Raw genomic sequence first — 13,359 nt, forward strand, 5'->3', positions numbered from 1 at the left:
TCCTTGAAGTTCATAACAATTTTCTCATAGTTCTAAATAGTTATAAACATTTTCAATCTTTTTGGTGAGTTAAAACGATTTGCTAGTCAAATGGAACATAATCTACACTCACTTCTATACTATAATACAAAGATATTCACCTAAACAATGACTGAACTTTGCCATATTTAAGTTCTTTCTCAAAATATTACTTCCTTACTATATAATAAATCTGTAAAAAAAAAAACAAAATTCGAATTTAAAAAAATGCTCTAACATCGTGTTATTTGATAAAAAAATTCACCACATACAAAATCTTATTTAAAATGTAATCTAAGTCCACAAAATGATTAACTAAATTAATTATATTTATTTATCAAGAATTACTACTCTCTTAGGAGAGTGTAGACAGGCATTGAAAAAGGCCTTTTGGGGATAATAAAACGATATTATCTTAATTATGTTTTATAAATCTATAAATATAAATAAACAAAGTCTTGGTCTTTGCTTCTATGAATTTATCAGTACTGGAGCTGGATGTCGATTTGATCAATGGCGAATAGTTGTATGTATAAATAAGCAAAAATCAATTTGAATCAGTATATATTTTGAATAATTTGGCAAGACTTTGTCTTTCCTAACAATTTGATATGTACGATGTTCACATTTGAGAATATTCTCCTATCTTGTTTATATTTTTCCTACGAATTAAATGGCCTAATTGCATAATATATATGTGAAACAAATTAAATCATGTATTTTAAAATATCAGACATAAACTCCCTGCCAAAAAGATGAAGGGTGGGTCTCATGTGAGACCGTCTCACGGATCTTAATCTGTGAGACGGGTCAACCGTACCCATATTCACAATAAAAAATAAAATATCTTAGCATAAAACGTAATATTTTTTTATGGATGACCCAAATAAGATATCCGTCTCACAAATACGATCCGTGAGACCGTCTCACACAAGTTTTTGTCAAAGATAAATTAGTCTGAGTTTTATAAAATAAATGTGAAATTTATTTTATTTTTAAAAAAATAAAGTATTTAAAATTTTAGAAAGTAGTTTCAACTACAAATTAAAAGTAAAGGAATACAGAGAATTAATTTAAATATCATATATTATTCTTTTTATTTATTATTAAGAAAATAAATTTGAATTTATATTTGAATATTATCTGTTTATATATAAATATATTTTTATTCGATGTATTAGGTTGACACGGGTCTTAGGAACTCAATCAAGCAAAGCTTAAATAGTACAGGTGGTTTGAAATTTATAACCGACCTCGGTCGAACAGGAAAATATCATATATTATTCTCTCGGTAGACTAGCCATAATAACAGGCAATCTAAGGCAGAGCGATATGAAAACTGCGGGTTCGCCGGAGACACCTCCAACAAACCACCGACACCGGACACAACAGAAAAGGTTTTTGAGTCTCGCCTTCCAAAAGGTCGCCACACCCACCAGATTCTGTATCCTCCTCTGCTTATCCTTCATCCTCGGTTATTTATGGCATTCACAGCCACTCTTGTCCCAATCTGCCGCAGATTTACTCGACCACAGCATCTTCCCGCCTGATAAGTGCGGGGACCCAGTGGCGGCGGAAAACATCCGGCAAACAATCATCGACCGAGTTTTCAATCACACCTCTCCCTGGGAAGGGTTCCCCCCCAAGCACGTTAGCTCCGATGGGCTGATCTTGGAAGGGTGGACAAAAGGATGGGGCTCAAACGCGCCGGTTTTCGAGCACTTGATTCAGAAGGTGAAGCCCAAGACCATCATAGAAGTGGGAACGTTTCTCGGAGCATCCGCGATTCACATGGTGGGGCTGACTCGGAAAATGGGCCTGGACACTCAGGTATTGTGCATCGACGATTTCAGGGGGTGGCCCGGATACTACGACGAAGGAAAAGGGATGAAGATGGTGAACGGAGATGTCATGATGTTGTACCAGTTCATGCAGAACGTGGTGCGGGAGAACGCCTCCGATTCAATCATGTTCCTGCCGTTCTCGACGAACACCGCTCTGGGCGGGCTGTGCGACTGGGGCGTGTACGGTGACCTGGTGGAGGTGGATGCGGCGCATGACTTTCACTCGGCGTGGGTGGACATCAACAATGCCTACAAGGTGTTGAAGCCTGGCGGAATTTTATTCGGGCACGACATTGTGTGGGTTGGTGTTCGAAAGGCCGTGAACATATTCGCCCGACTCCACGGTTTCAAAGTTGCAATCGACGGTGAGCATTGGATTCTTTACTGATCATACTATTTACACAATCCATTTTCGATCAGCTAGCTACTCGTCTCTCATCTATTGGGAATTGTTTCTTTTTGTCGAATCAAGCCGTGATTTTGATATATTTATATACTTCTTACAATTGAACTGCGGATCCATCCACAACATTCGTCCATCAACAAAACGATAATTTAACATTCAAGATCCATCTCAGGTGCTTGATCGAATTTTTATTTAGGAAAAGGCAGGTTTGTTCTAATAATGAATTAATTTATTTATATAGAAAAATAAAAGTGATATTCGAAAAAAAATCACATCGATGTTCGTCCATATCCATTCCACTAGGCGGATTACGGGTTTTCCTTTAATTTCATCTAATATTAAATCATAACATAGACAGCTGCAATCTTCAAAAAATATAAAATAATAATAATAATTGAGATGTGTATGGTCCGATTATTTAATATATAATTTATGTCAGCCAACTACATGGTAAGAGAACGGGTCTAGGTCTTCTCATATCTGGGTCTGCGTTTGATTTTTGTGGACCAGAATATTTCAAAACAAATATATTATTTATTTTAACATGTATATTGTGACACTGATTTCATATATTTTTATGTATTAGATTAATAAATAATATTCTTATCATAAAAAATATTTTTTTTTATGAATGATTGAAATAAGGTATATGAATAATAAAATTGATATGTTAGATGTTTTATAAAAAAATTTGTTAATTTATTTTGAGTGGTGGATCCCACATTAAAGGAACATTTTGACAATGTAGTCACTAGCTGTCAATTTATGTGAGGAAAAAATGTGGAGGATAAGTAATCAAATCCCCTTCGCCTCCACCTTATGTTCTTTCGATATAGATGCAATCAATTTTGATTTAAAGTGGAAACATAGTCAAACACATAGTTTACCCCCATTAATCATGTTTAATATATATTCCTTAGAACATAGTTTTTTTAGTTTCAATATTAACATTATGAAAATCTAATATTTTATTTAATAAAATGAAATATTAAAACTGGTAGATTGTCTTTAAATAATTTGAAATTCTTCTTACAAAAAATTTCTGGCTTCATACTTTTTTCTCCAAAGAAGCCCGGTAAAAAATGAATCTATCTGGATAAAATATCAGACGAGTTAGATCGAGAGGATAAGGTTGGATCAAAGTCCAACAAAGAATTAGACAATATTCTAGCTGTGATATATTTGTGGAAAACCGTTAGTTTAGACACTTTTAATTTTTAGAATTAAAGTCATACATTTGTTTTTAGATTTATTATATTTGTATATTATTTCATCTATTATTTTGTTGAATATAATCCAAATTATACTAAGAGTAGGTCTCTTGTGAGACGTTGTCATGAATCTTTATCTGTGAGACGGGTCAACCATACTGATATTCACAATAAAAAGTAATACTATTAGCATAAAAAGTAATATTTTTTCATAGATGACTCAAATAACATATCATCTTTCTCACAAAATACGACATGTGAGACCGTCTCATACAAGTTTTTGTCTTATATTAAAAGTTATAAAAAAATATGTTTATATATTTAATCTCAGATTAATCATATTTAAGCATGTAATGGCTGGTTCTCGATTCTAATGCATTGAAGATAAATAAACTTTGAAATTTTACTTTCTTTATCATTTTCAAAAGCTTATTTTTATTGTTGTTTTTTTAAAAAAATTATGACATTTATTGTTTGGTTTAAGGATCATTAGGTTATTTACAACTTGTTATTTATCTACCTATATAAGGGTATTGATTTTGATAATATGATGTTCTCATTTCTTTCAAAACGCTTTGAAAATTACTTCCCAAAAGACATTTTCGTGTTTTCGCAACTTGATTAAGGATTGGTAATAATCTTTCTGTGGTTGCAAAACAATAAGGTTTTATTTTAGAGTCTCGATCAACCGCTAAAATTTATATGTAGAAGGCAATCATAACTTTAAGATCAACCGCTGTTCTTTTTTTATAATTTTTTTTCTTTTTTTCATTATAATTATATTTTTAAATTTTGGACACATATTAATATGCTATTAATAAAGGCAAAAACTTGTGTGAAACGATCTCACGGGTCGTATTTTGTGAGACGGATATCTTATTTGGGTCATTCATGAAAAAATGTTACTTTTTTTATGCTATGAGTATTATTTTTTATTGTGAATGTAGGTAAGGTTGACCCGTCTCACAGATAAGATTCGTAAAACCGTCTTACAAAAGACCTACTCATTAATAAAATAGGGCTTGAGACTAAACAAAAAATGAGAGTTGCAACTCAAATTTAATAATATAAAAAATAGATCATCTTAAAATTAGTGAGTCACTCAACCAATTTTTTTTAAATCTTTATTTGTAAAATATGAATTAATTTATCTTTAAAAAAATTGTAATTTTTTTGTTTTAGAAAATATTTTTTTTGTATTAATCATAAATCTTATTTTACTAATAAGATATGTGACCAAATTCATAATAATAATAATAATAATAATAATAATGAAACAAATTATAAAATAATAATAATATACAAGACAAATAATATTAATAATATATATAAAAAAGACAACGTACGCACGCCGTTAGTTGCTCATGTTGAATCAGAACATGACAGCTTTGACGTTGCAATTTTTGTAGCATCCACTGCTATTAGTGGTCCAAGCCGCAAAATATATTGGAGTGTCTGTCATTGACATTGATGTTTTGTCATAATTTTGCAAAACTTCACAATCTATCTTATCTTTTAAATTTAATTTTTAAAAAAATTAAATTAAAAGAAAAAGAGGTGATATAGAAATATTGTGTTTATTTTACTGTCGAAGCTTAAATTATGTCTTTGCCATCTCCATACATCATAGGAGATTTGTATATCATTTTTATCCTTCAGTCGAGTTCTTAATAGTTTTGCACATACTTAAATCATCTCGCCACAGGTTTGGTTGAATGTTGCTACTTTTTTTAATCAAACCTGATCCCCCAAACTCATACAAACTTATAAAATGATCAGTACAACGTTGTTTTAATGACAGAATTTCGCCCGACATCTATCTAAATGCTGCTGCCATTTCTTTGACATATATTGGGAAATATGATATAGGCTGGTAGCACATGCAAAAAGTTGAAAAATTATATAAATAATCAAACCTGCTTTGCAACTTTTATCGCGAGATCTAGAAAGTTATTTTGGCAACTCTTAAAACATACTTCCGAAGTCTTGATAAAATACTACCGATTCAAGCAAGATTGGACGAAATTGCAGTACTGTAGTATGGATTTGCTTTTTATCAACGAAAGTGAAAGGTATGACAAATGATCTCCACGCTAATAAAATGAGGCGCATTACCCAAAAGTCCAGGCATGCATGTACATCAAATACCATCCAAATCAATATATTTTAATTACCGCATTGATGAGTTAAGCTCTACGCGCCTGTGTATGAGCAGGCATCGCATCAACACGGTTGACTAAAAGTTTATTTATTTATTTAATTTCAACATAATATTATATAGTGCTTGCGTATGTGAAAGGTCGTGACTATATTTAAGAAAATGAAAGGAAGGAAAATATTTAACACGTGGTCGAGGAAAAAAATAGTTAAGGCCAGGCCGGACCAAAAAAAAAGGTACATCTTTATCGTGGTAGGGGCCATGTAACCTTCTGGCCAGCCATGTGTATTCTAAACTCCATTATTGTTCTTGTACATATGTACAGTATATAATAATATTAAAATAAAAAGAACCTTAATTATTCCAGTACAAGACTTTGTCATCCACATGAATTCGGAGGGAAGCACAAACGTGATTGGATATTTTAGGTGAATCAATTAATATACATGCATGCATGGTTGTAATTAACATACATATGTATTAAAACAAAATTAAAGCTAATGGATTAATTGATAAACGATAATATTACGCCATGGATGGGAAACAAACAACTAGTGATGAAACGAGTAGTCCTGCTCATACATATATGCATTATTATTGTTAATTGAAAGATTAATTAAATAACACAGTAACATTTAATTATGATGGTGATTAATTTGGCCTAATTACTGCTCCAATCTCACAACAAGAGCGTTTTTCAACGCATCTTCGCATCTGAATCCATCGGGAACCCTAACGACGACATCTTGAAGCATTAAATCATTCACACACGACATGCTGGCGTGGTGGACCTGCAGCTCCAGCTCTCTCATGGCGTTCATCAACCTTGTGGCCTGGTAATTGGCGTTGTCGGCCTGAACCCGAATCATCGCATCAACCCCAACAATCTTCACTTCAACTTCCAGTGAAGTAGAATTGATATTGGTGGTGCTGGGCGGGGGCCTGATTTGATCCACCGACGTGGTGCAGGTGCTTTGGTTGTCCATTGTATCCGCTGTTTCGACTTTCACTTTCTTGGTTTCTCGTTCAAGCTCCTCTATCTTGGACTTGAGCTCTTTGATGTAGGAAACGGCATCGAATAGGAGTGAGGCCTTGTCCATCCTCGACACGTTAGGAACCACCGACCGCAGGGCGTAGAAGCGATGGTTCAGCTTCTCCCTCCTCTGCCGCTCCGCTTCCACGTGGTTCAGTGACACGTCGGACCCCATGCTTGGCTTTCTGCCCCTCTTCTTGGCTGGAGTATTGGTACTACCCTTGGTTTCAACGTTAGTGCTAGTCTCTAGTAAGAAATGGCAATCGTAAATTGAATCTGAGCGGTCCGAATCTTGCAGATAAGAAGAAAACGGTAACTCAGGTTTGTTAACCAGTGTCTTGTTCATATTGGCTTCTTGTTTGCTGGGAAATACTGCTGCAGCATCTCCGTCCTCTTGAAAATCAGCCATCTCCCCGACATCTGCAAACGAAATGATTTTTTCTACGAACTGCGCACCCTTTGAGGTGCGATGGTCGGCTGGGTTTGAAGAAGAAGATTCAAAGAGCGATTTCACCTGTTGAACTAAGCTCCAGTTCTCGGCGATGACAGCATCAGATCCCAGCTCAACAACACCATTGGAAGTAGGGATACAGACCATGGTTTGCATCCCATGGATCTGCACTTCTTTTACTCGTTGACAGTTGTAAGACCTGAGCTGATTCTCACCGCTCAACCAAATCAGACACCCAGAATTAAAGGCCTTGCCCACGATGCCGTCACCGAGGGAGAAGGACTGAGCAAGGGACATAACATAAAGCCACTCAACATCCGTGACCTCACCGTCCACTGGACCCGTGGCATCAGCAATGAGAGCCTGAATTTCTATCATGATTTTCTTTCTCTCAGGCTGAGGAGAGACGGATTTGGAAGACCTTTGCTTGGTCCCCTGAAAATGACCTTCTCCCCATGTGAGAAAAATGCGTCCATTATTATCATCTCTGGAGCTCTTCCAGAATATGGCATACGCCCACCCACCGTGCTCGTTCTGTAGTATGTATTGAAGCTTCTTTTGAATCACAGTAGGCTGTTGTTGTTCCAGTATGGGAGAAAATAAAGATTGAGAGGAGATGATAAAGTCATCATCCATGCTTCAGGTAAGCTTGAGCTTGAAAAAAGCGAATTTATTAATTGTTTGGCTAAAAAGAGGAGAGGATGGAGGGGAAGCAGTGGCCTTTTCGTTTCTTTTGTAAGGTGGAAACCAACAGAGTGATCGGAGGTGTTTCTTGGAGCAGCGGACCAACAATAAATAAATAATACTATATAATATATATTTAATTTTTTGAAACCATATAATATATTATTAATAATATTTTGATATAAAAAATATTCATATTTCATCGCATTATTAATATTAGATAATTAAAATAGTTGGCAAGTGGCATAGTACGTACTGTAGCATGTTAAAGTTAAAATAGTTGGCAAGTGGCATAGTACGTACTGTAGCATGTTAAAGGAGACATTTATTAATCGTGCCACATGTGAAAACGAGGAGTTTTTTTTTTTTTAACGAACCCAAAAAAAAAAAAAGAATTTTATTAATGTTGAACTGTTAGGTAGGGCATGCTGCGAATTCATTGTTTGAAATTTGGTTATGATATCTTAAGTCAAATTTTTAACATAAATATATATTTCAGTTTTGATATATTACTAAATTTTTTTGTTATTTTCGTATGCATCGATGATAAAGTGACATTTATTTATAATTTAGATATATTTAATAGAACACTTCTTACTCCATAATTTAATCCATTAAGTATTGATTTTTTTATTATTATTGTTATTATGATTCGATACGAGCTCATTGCGTGCACTGCAATATATAAATATCTAATCATATAATTATTAATGAAGACCCACTTAAATAAATTTTATATAAAGTTTTATATCAATAAAATCATTAGGTATAAATTTTTTTTTCAAGATTATTTATTTTAATTTATTATTTTTTTTAAAAAAATATTACGATAAATAATTATCAACTCAAATATACAACTAATTTTATTTATAATATAGATAAAATATAATAAATAACTATTTGTCATCAAAGCTTAGATATATTGTTTTCGTACAAGTAAAATTTCTTCATTTTACTTTTTCAAAATCTAATATTGATTTGTGGAACGGAACATGAAAGTTATCGATCATGAAAATACAAATTTTAGAGAAAAAAATTGATGGTACGTGGCGACCGAAATACCAATACAACATCTTATGAAAATCTAACTCATTCTCGAATATATATTTATAAATTTTTTGAAAATATATTATATTTGAGTTTATAATTTATCAAAGTTAATATGTATTTGTGTTAACTAATAGTTGTATAATTTTTATACCAAGAGTATGATATTTATTTATTATAATATAATTTTAAATAATTATAAATTTATTTTTACAATTTTAATCAATAAAATAACCTTTAAAAATGAAACGTGTGTCTAGTTGAATTTAGTAAAAATAATGGGACTTGAAAACAATTTCATTTAAGGATAACATTATACTTTTAGTTGGATTATATATCAATTAAGTTGAGATCGGGCATGTAGCCCAGTAGTCTCATCCTCTGCCATATTAGCTGCCATATCAATTTGTATCTCGTATATCAAAATAAATTTTACTCTTTAAAAGAAAGCAATTTATTGTCTTTAAGTATCGATGGAAGCTGGGTAGTCTGGAAAAACCTACTTCTATCGTTCTCAATTAATTATGGAGAACTCAATTGATATTGATTTTATATATATATTCGATGTCTGCAAGGTTTTGTAAGCACTCCCCCACTGGTGCATATCCTTATTATCAACTACTGTACACGACAATTTGATTAAGGTGTTTTTTCAAGCAAAGGACCACAAGAATTTCTTCCTCGCTTTCTTCTATTTGATTCCCTCTTTAAAAAAAAATAAATAACTCGAGGAGACATAATGTTACGTTTATGATATTTTTAAATTTTAAAATTTCCTCTTTTCGATTTTAATTGTGTTTCGTATAAATTAACGCTTGAACAAATTAAAATTTCATGACTCAATTTTTTTTCAGCACATTCAAGAATAACATAAGTGTATTTAAATGTATGAATAAAAGTATACAATCCAACATAATTAGTCATACCAATAAATAACAATCGGCTATTATGGACTTCAAATTGTTTCTAAAATAGTTTAAATTGTTTTTAATATACTCACACAAATACACACACACGCACGTGTACGTGTGTGTGTGTGTGATAATATTCCATCAGTGGTTGCTAAAGTCTAAAGATTCAAGAAATGTGAAAATGGGTTGATGTATTTGTGAATCAACATACATGCCATGTCCCTCTCAACAAGTTGACTATTTAATAGATCTGAAATAATTTCTTTATAATTAAGTTTATAAATAAATAAAACTGATTTGTTAAAAAAAGGAAAGAAGGAAATTAAATTAAAGAATGTGTTGCACATGTCTCAACGTTGGTGCTGAGTTGTTCAAAATTCAAAGCGTGTTCCTTTGATTGCTTGCTATTTAATAAAATAAATTAAATAGACTTTCAAAATCAACCCGACAAATAAAAAGATAAAGATTTGTATGAGACGATCTCACGGTCATATTTTTCGAAATAGATCTCTTATTTGAGTCGTTCATGAAAAAATATTACTTTTTATGATAAAAGTATTACTTTTTATTATGAATATCTGTTGGATTAACTCGTCTCACAGATAAAGATTCGTGAGACCGTCTCACAAAGATCTACTCCATGAAATAGCTTAAAGTAGATCATGTTGTAATTTTCCTTTTAAAAAGAAATTTACATAACTTCCTTCGAATTTATCCTTTATTGAAATATTATTATTATCATTTTAGTTATTAAATATATGAAAAAACTTGTGTGAGACGGTCTCACGGGTCGTATTGTGTGAGACAGATCTCTTATTTGGCTCATTAATGAAAAAGTATGACTTTTTATGCTAAGAATATTATTTTTTATTGTGAATATCCGTTGGGTTGACCCGTAAAAATTTGTGAGACCATCTCACAAGAGACATAATCTAAATATATTATGTAAATGCATATACGTACTTTGCACGCTGGTCATTCATTTTTAATGAACTAATTGTGACATAATGCATATATTACTTTGAATTTATTTTAATTCAAATAAGTTGAAATAAATTTTCAATCCTATTTTTTGTTTCAGTTTTTATATATTGATGAATCGTATTATAGAAAATTAAAATTTGAAAATATGATTCTTAGGAATTCTATTTAATTTTAAAAAAACAATAGTATATTTTATACTAATTAATTGAACATCCTGATGACTCTCCCAAAATTCATGACTAGCCGTAGATTTCATATGCTTGTTAAATAATATATATTTAGGAGGCCTATATTTTTCTGAAAGAAAAGAAAAACCTGAATAAAATTTCTTTTTTGTTCATTTTCTGAAATATACGTTTTATTTTTTTCTAGATTTTTTTTTTCTAGAAATTCTATGAAAATTTACAGAAATTTGATAACATTTCATACAGGGGACATCAATATAATGATAGAATTGCATCATTCACCTAAAAACTTTGCTTATGTATTCATGAGAAACTACACGTACGTATTCATTACGTAATTGTATGAAAATTATAATAAATTCAGTGTATCTATTTAAATTGAAACAGTGAAGTTTTTGTTTTTGTTTTTTGTTTTTTGTTTTTTTTTTTTTGGCGAATCAAATCAAGGAACATCGCATGCATGTATGTGATATCAATGAAAAAAATGCGCAGCTCCCACATCACATCTAATTAATAAGCTTGGTTCCAATGGATTTACTGTCATTTTTCATTTGTTCAAAAAATGCGTACCACGTTTTTAATTTCAATATCATAATTTATACATTTCATGTCCAAATTTTGTTCCCATTCCATTCACTTACATAATTAATAAAAATTATAGTATTTTATTTTAAATTTTAATACATGCACATATCTCTTATATATATGCCTTGGTGAAGCACGTAATTACTTGGAAACGAAGTGAATTAATAATTAATCAGACGATAATTAAACTCATGAATTAAAAGTCCAGAAACCTAGCTACTATTATTTTTCACAAATGGATATAAATTTAAGCTCCAGCAGCCCAATTTATAGCCTCGTACCAACACCTAATGATTTTCTTCGGCGCACAGCCAAATTCGTTGAATGGAGTGCTTCTAGCTACAGATTGCAGGTACATATATATTAATAATTATAATTAAGACTATCGACAGATTTTGGTGGTTGGGATGTTTGGGTTAGAGAGTGGTTGAACTTGCTTTTTAAGAGTTGTTGAAAGAATAAAACTGAAGGAGCACCCAGAGATTATAGTGCAATACAAAACTTACATGGTTTAATGTTTAATTTATTTGTAATCTTCATATTTAATTGATTTTAACATCAAGTATAAGTGATTTTCAATTCTAGTTTTACTAATTGTGTTTTCGAAACAAGCTATAGTATATTAGTAGGTACAAATCAGAATAGGGTAATCAAAAATAAACCTATGGTCGAGTCGAAATAACCTGAAATGCTAACGAAATCATAGTGAATATGCTATGAATAACATTGATTTGCCTTAAACTAGGTAGTCGGGACAGACACACGCGCAAACTAACTGGTCAGCAGAATGAACTAGATGATTTGATTTTGCAAATGAAGATAAAATAACTATATCAAAGATTTGCAGAGAAAACCTCAATTTTTGACATATTTTACAAGCTGTATTAGCTGTCACTCAAATTCAAATGCTCGTTCCCCGATATTTGAATATTCGAAGGTGTTAGAGGTAAAATTTGGACATTCAACAATTCAACGAATCTTCAATATTCGCAAAGCATGCGATAAACTTATCAAAGCCTATTGCATAATATTAGCAGCAATGCCAAAATAAACCACCGGCCATCGAATAACAAGAATATTCGAAATCCCACGTTGACGTTACAATATTCTTACGAATTACTTATCACATGAAAACTTCAGCGTAAATGTATCAAATGTGAATGTACCCCTAGAGGATATAAAATAGAGACGTCTATTAATGTTTCTCTTGTGTTTTCATACTATCTGCACACAATAAAGGCAACTTAATATCCAAAAACATATGCAATAATTCTTGACATGAAATTATCAGCCCAAACACCGTTTCTTTTTCATAAACATAATACCAATATAGAAGTTATAACAAACTAAAATTAGGAATCATCACAACAAGATCTCCCAATCAGTACCATGCATGACGAATGACTCATGATCAACCGATATCATATTCCAATAATTAAATACTTCGTGTTCCTAGCTTGGAATATGCGTCTGGATGAATGAAAACCAGCTAGGCTACAAAATGAAGGTAATCCCGATTGAAAATAAATAAATAATAAATGTAATACTTCAACAAACCAATAAATAAAAAGCCTGCCACCATTAAAACAATTAGGTTTCTTGCCCAACGCAGCAGCATCCCCAGTGCGACTTTTGCCCACGTCTTTCTTCAATAATAATAATTCTCCTCCTCCTCCTCAAATCTCGACAGAGTAGTCATTCAATTCTAACCTTTCTCAAATATTTCCAACACTTTTAACACATAATGGTGCAATTCTTTTTATATCTGGAAATATGAAGAATCGTACGTAATCTTTATGTATAAACTTAGCCAATGTGAGATGTTCTGCACATTTTGTTGCA

The 13,359-nt window shown here is 31.9% G+C and overlaps 2 protein-coding genes across 2 annotated transcripts; one reads left to right on the top strand and one right to left on the bottom strand.

Annotated features, from left to right (window-relative positions):
• Window positions 1-1,273: 1,273 nt before the first annotated feature.
• On the top strand, window positions 1,274-2,373 carry LOC142552991 (uncharacterized). The gene has a single exon (XM_075662950.1). The coding sequence runs from the start codon at window positions 1,351-1,353 to the stop codon at window positions 2,248-2,250; it is 900 nt and encodes a 299-aa protein (XP_075519065.1). The 5' UTR covers window positions 1,274-1,350; the 3' UTR covers window positions 2,251-2,373.
• A 3,765-nt stretch (window positions 2,374-6,138) lies between these two features.
• LOC142552995 (transcription factor bHLH14-like) lies at window positions 6,139-7,911 on the bottom strand. The gene has a single exon (XM_075662956.1). It carries the CDS (start codon window positions 7,755-7,757, stop codon window positions 6,303-6,305), a length of 1,455 nt encoding a protein of 484 aa, XP_075519071.1. The 5' UTR covers window positions 7,758-7,911; the 3' UTR covers window positions 6,139-6,302.
• Between the last annotated feature and the right edge of the window lie 5,448 nt (window positions 7,912-13,359).

The sequence above is a fragment of the Primulina tabacum genome, chromosome 8 (genome assembly GCF_025594145.1).
Source record: "Primulina tabacum isolate GXHZ01 chromosome 8, ASM2559414v2, whole genome shotgun sequence".
NCBI classification, from domain to species: Eukaryota; Viridiplantae; Streptophyta; class Magnoliopsida; order Lamiales; family Gesneriaceae; genus Primulina; species Primulina tabacum.

What these genes read in the sequence shown, in the direction of transcription:
- LOC142552991 (XM_075662950.1), top strand. Translation starts at nt 1,351, where the DNA reads ATGAAAACTGCGGGTTCGCCGGAGACACCTCCAACAAACCACCGACAC.
- LOC142552995 (XM_075662956.1), bottom strand. Translation starts at nt 7,757, where the DNA reads ATGGATGATGACTTTATCATCTCCTCTCAATCTTTATTTTCTCCCATA.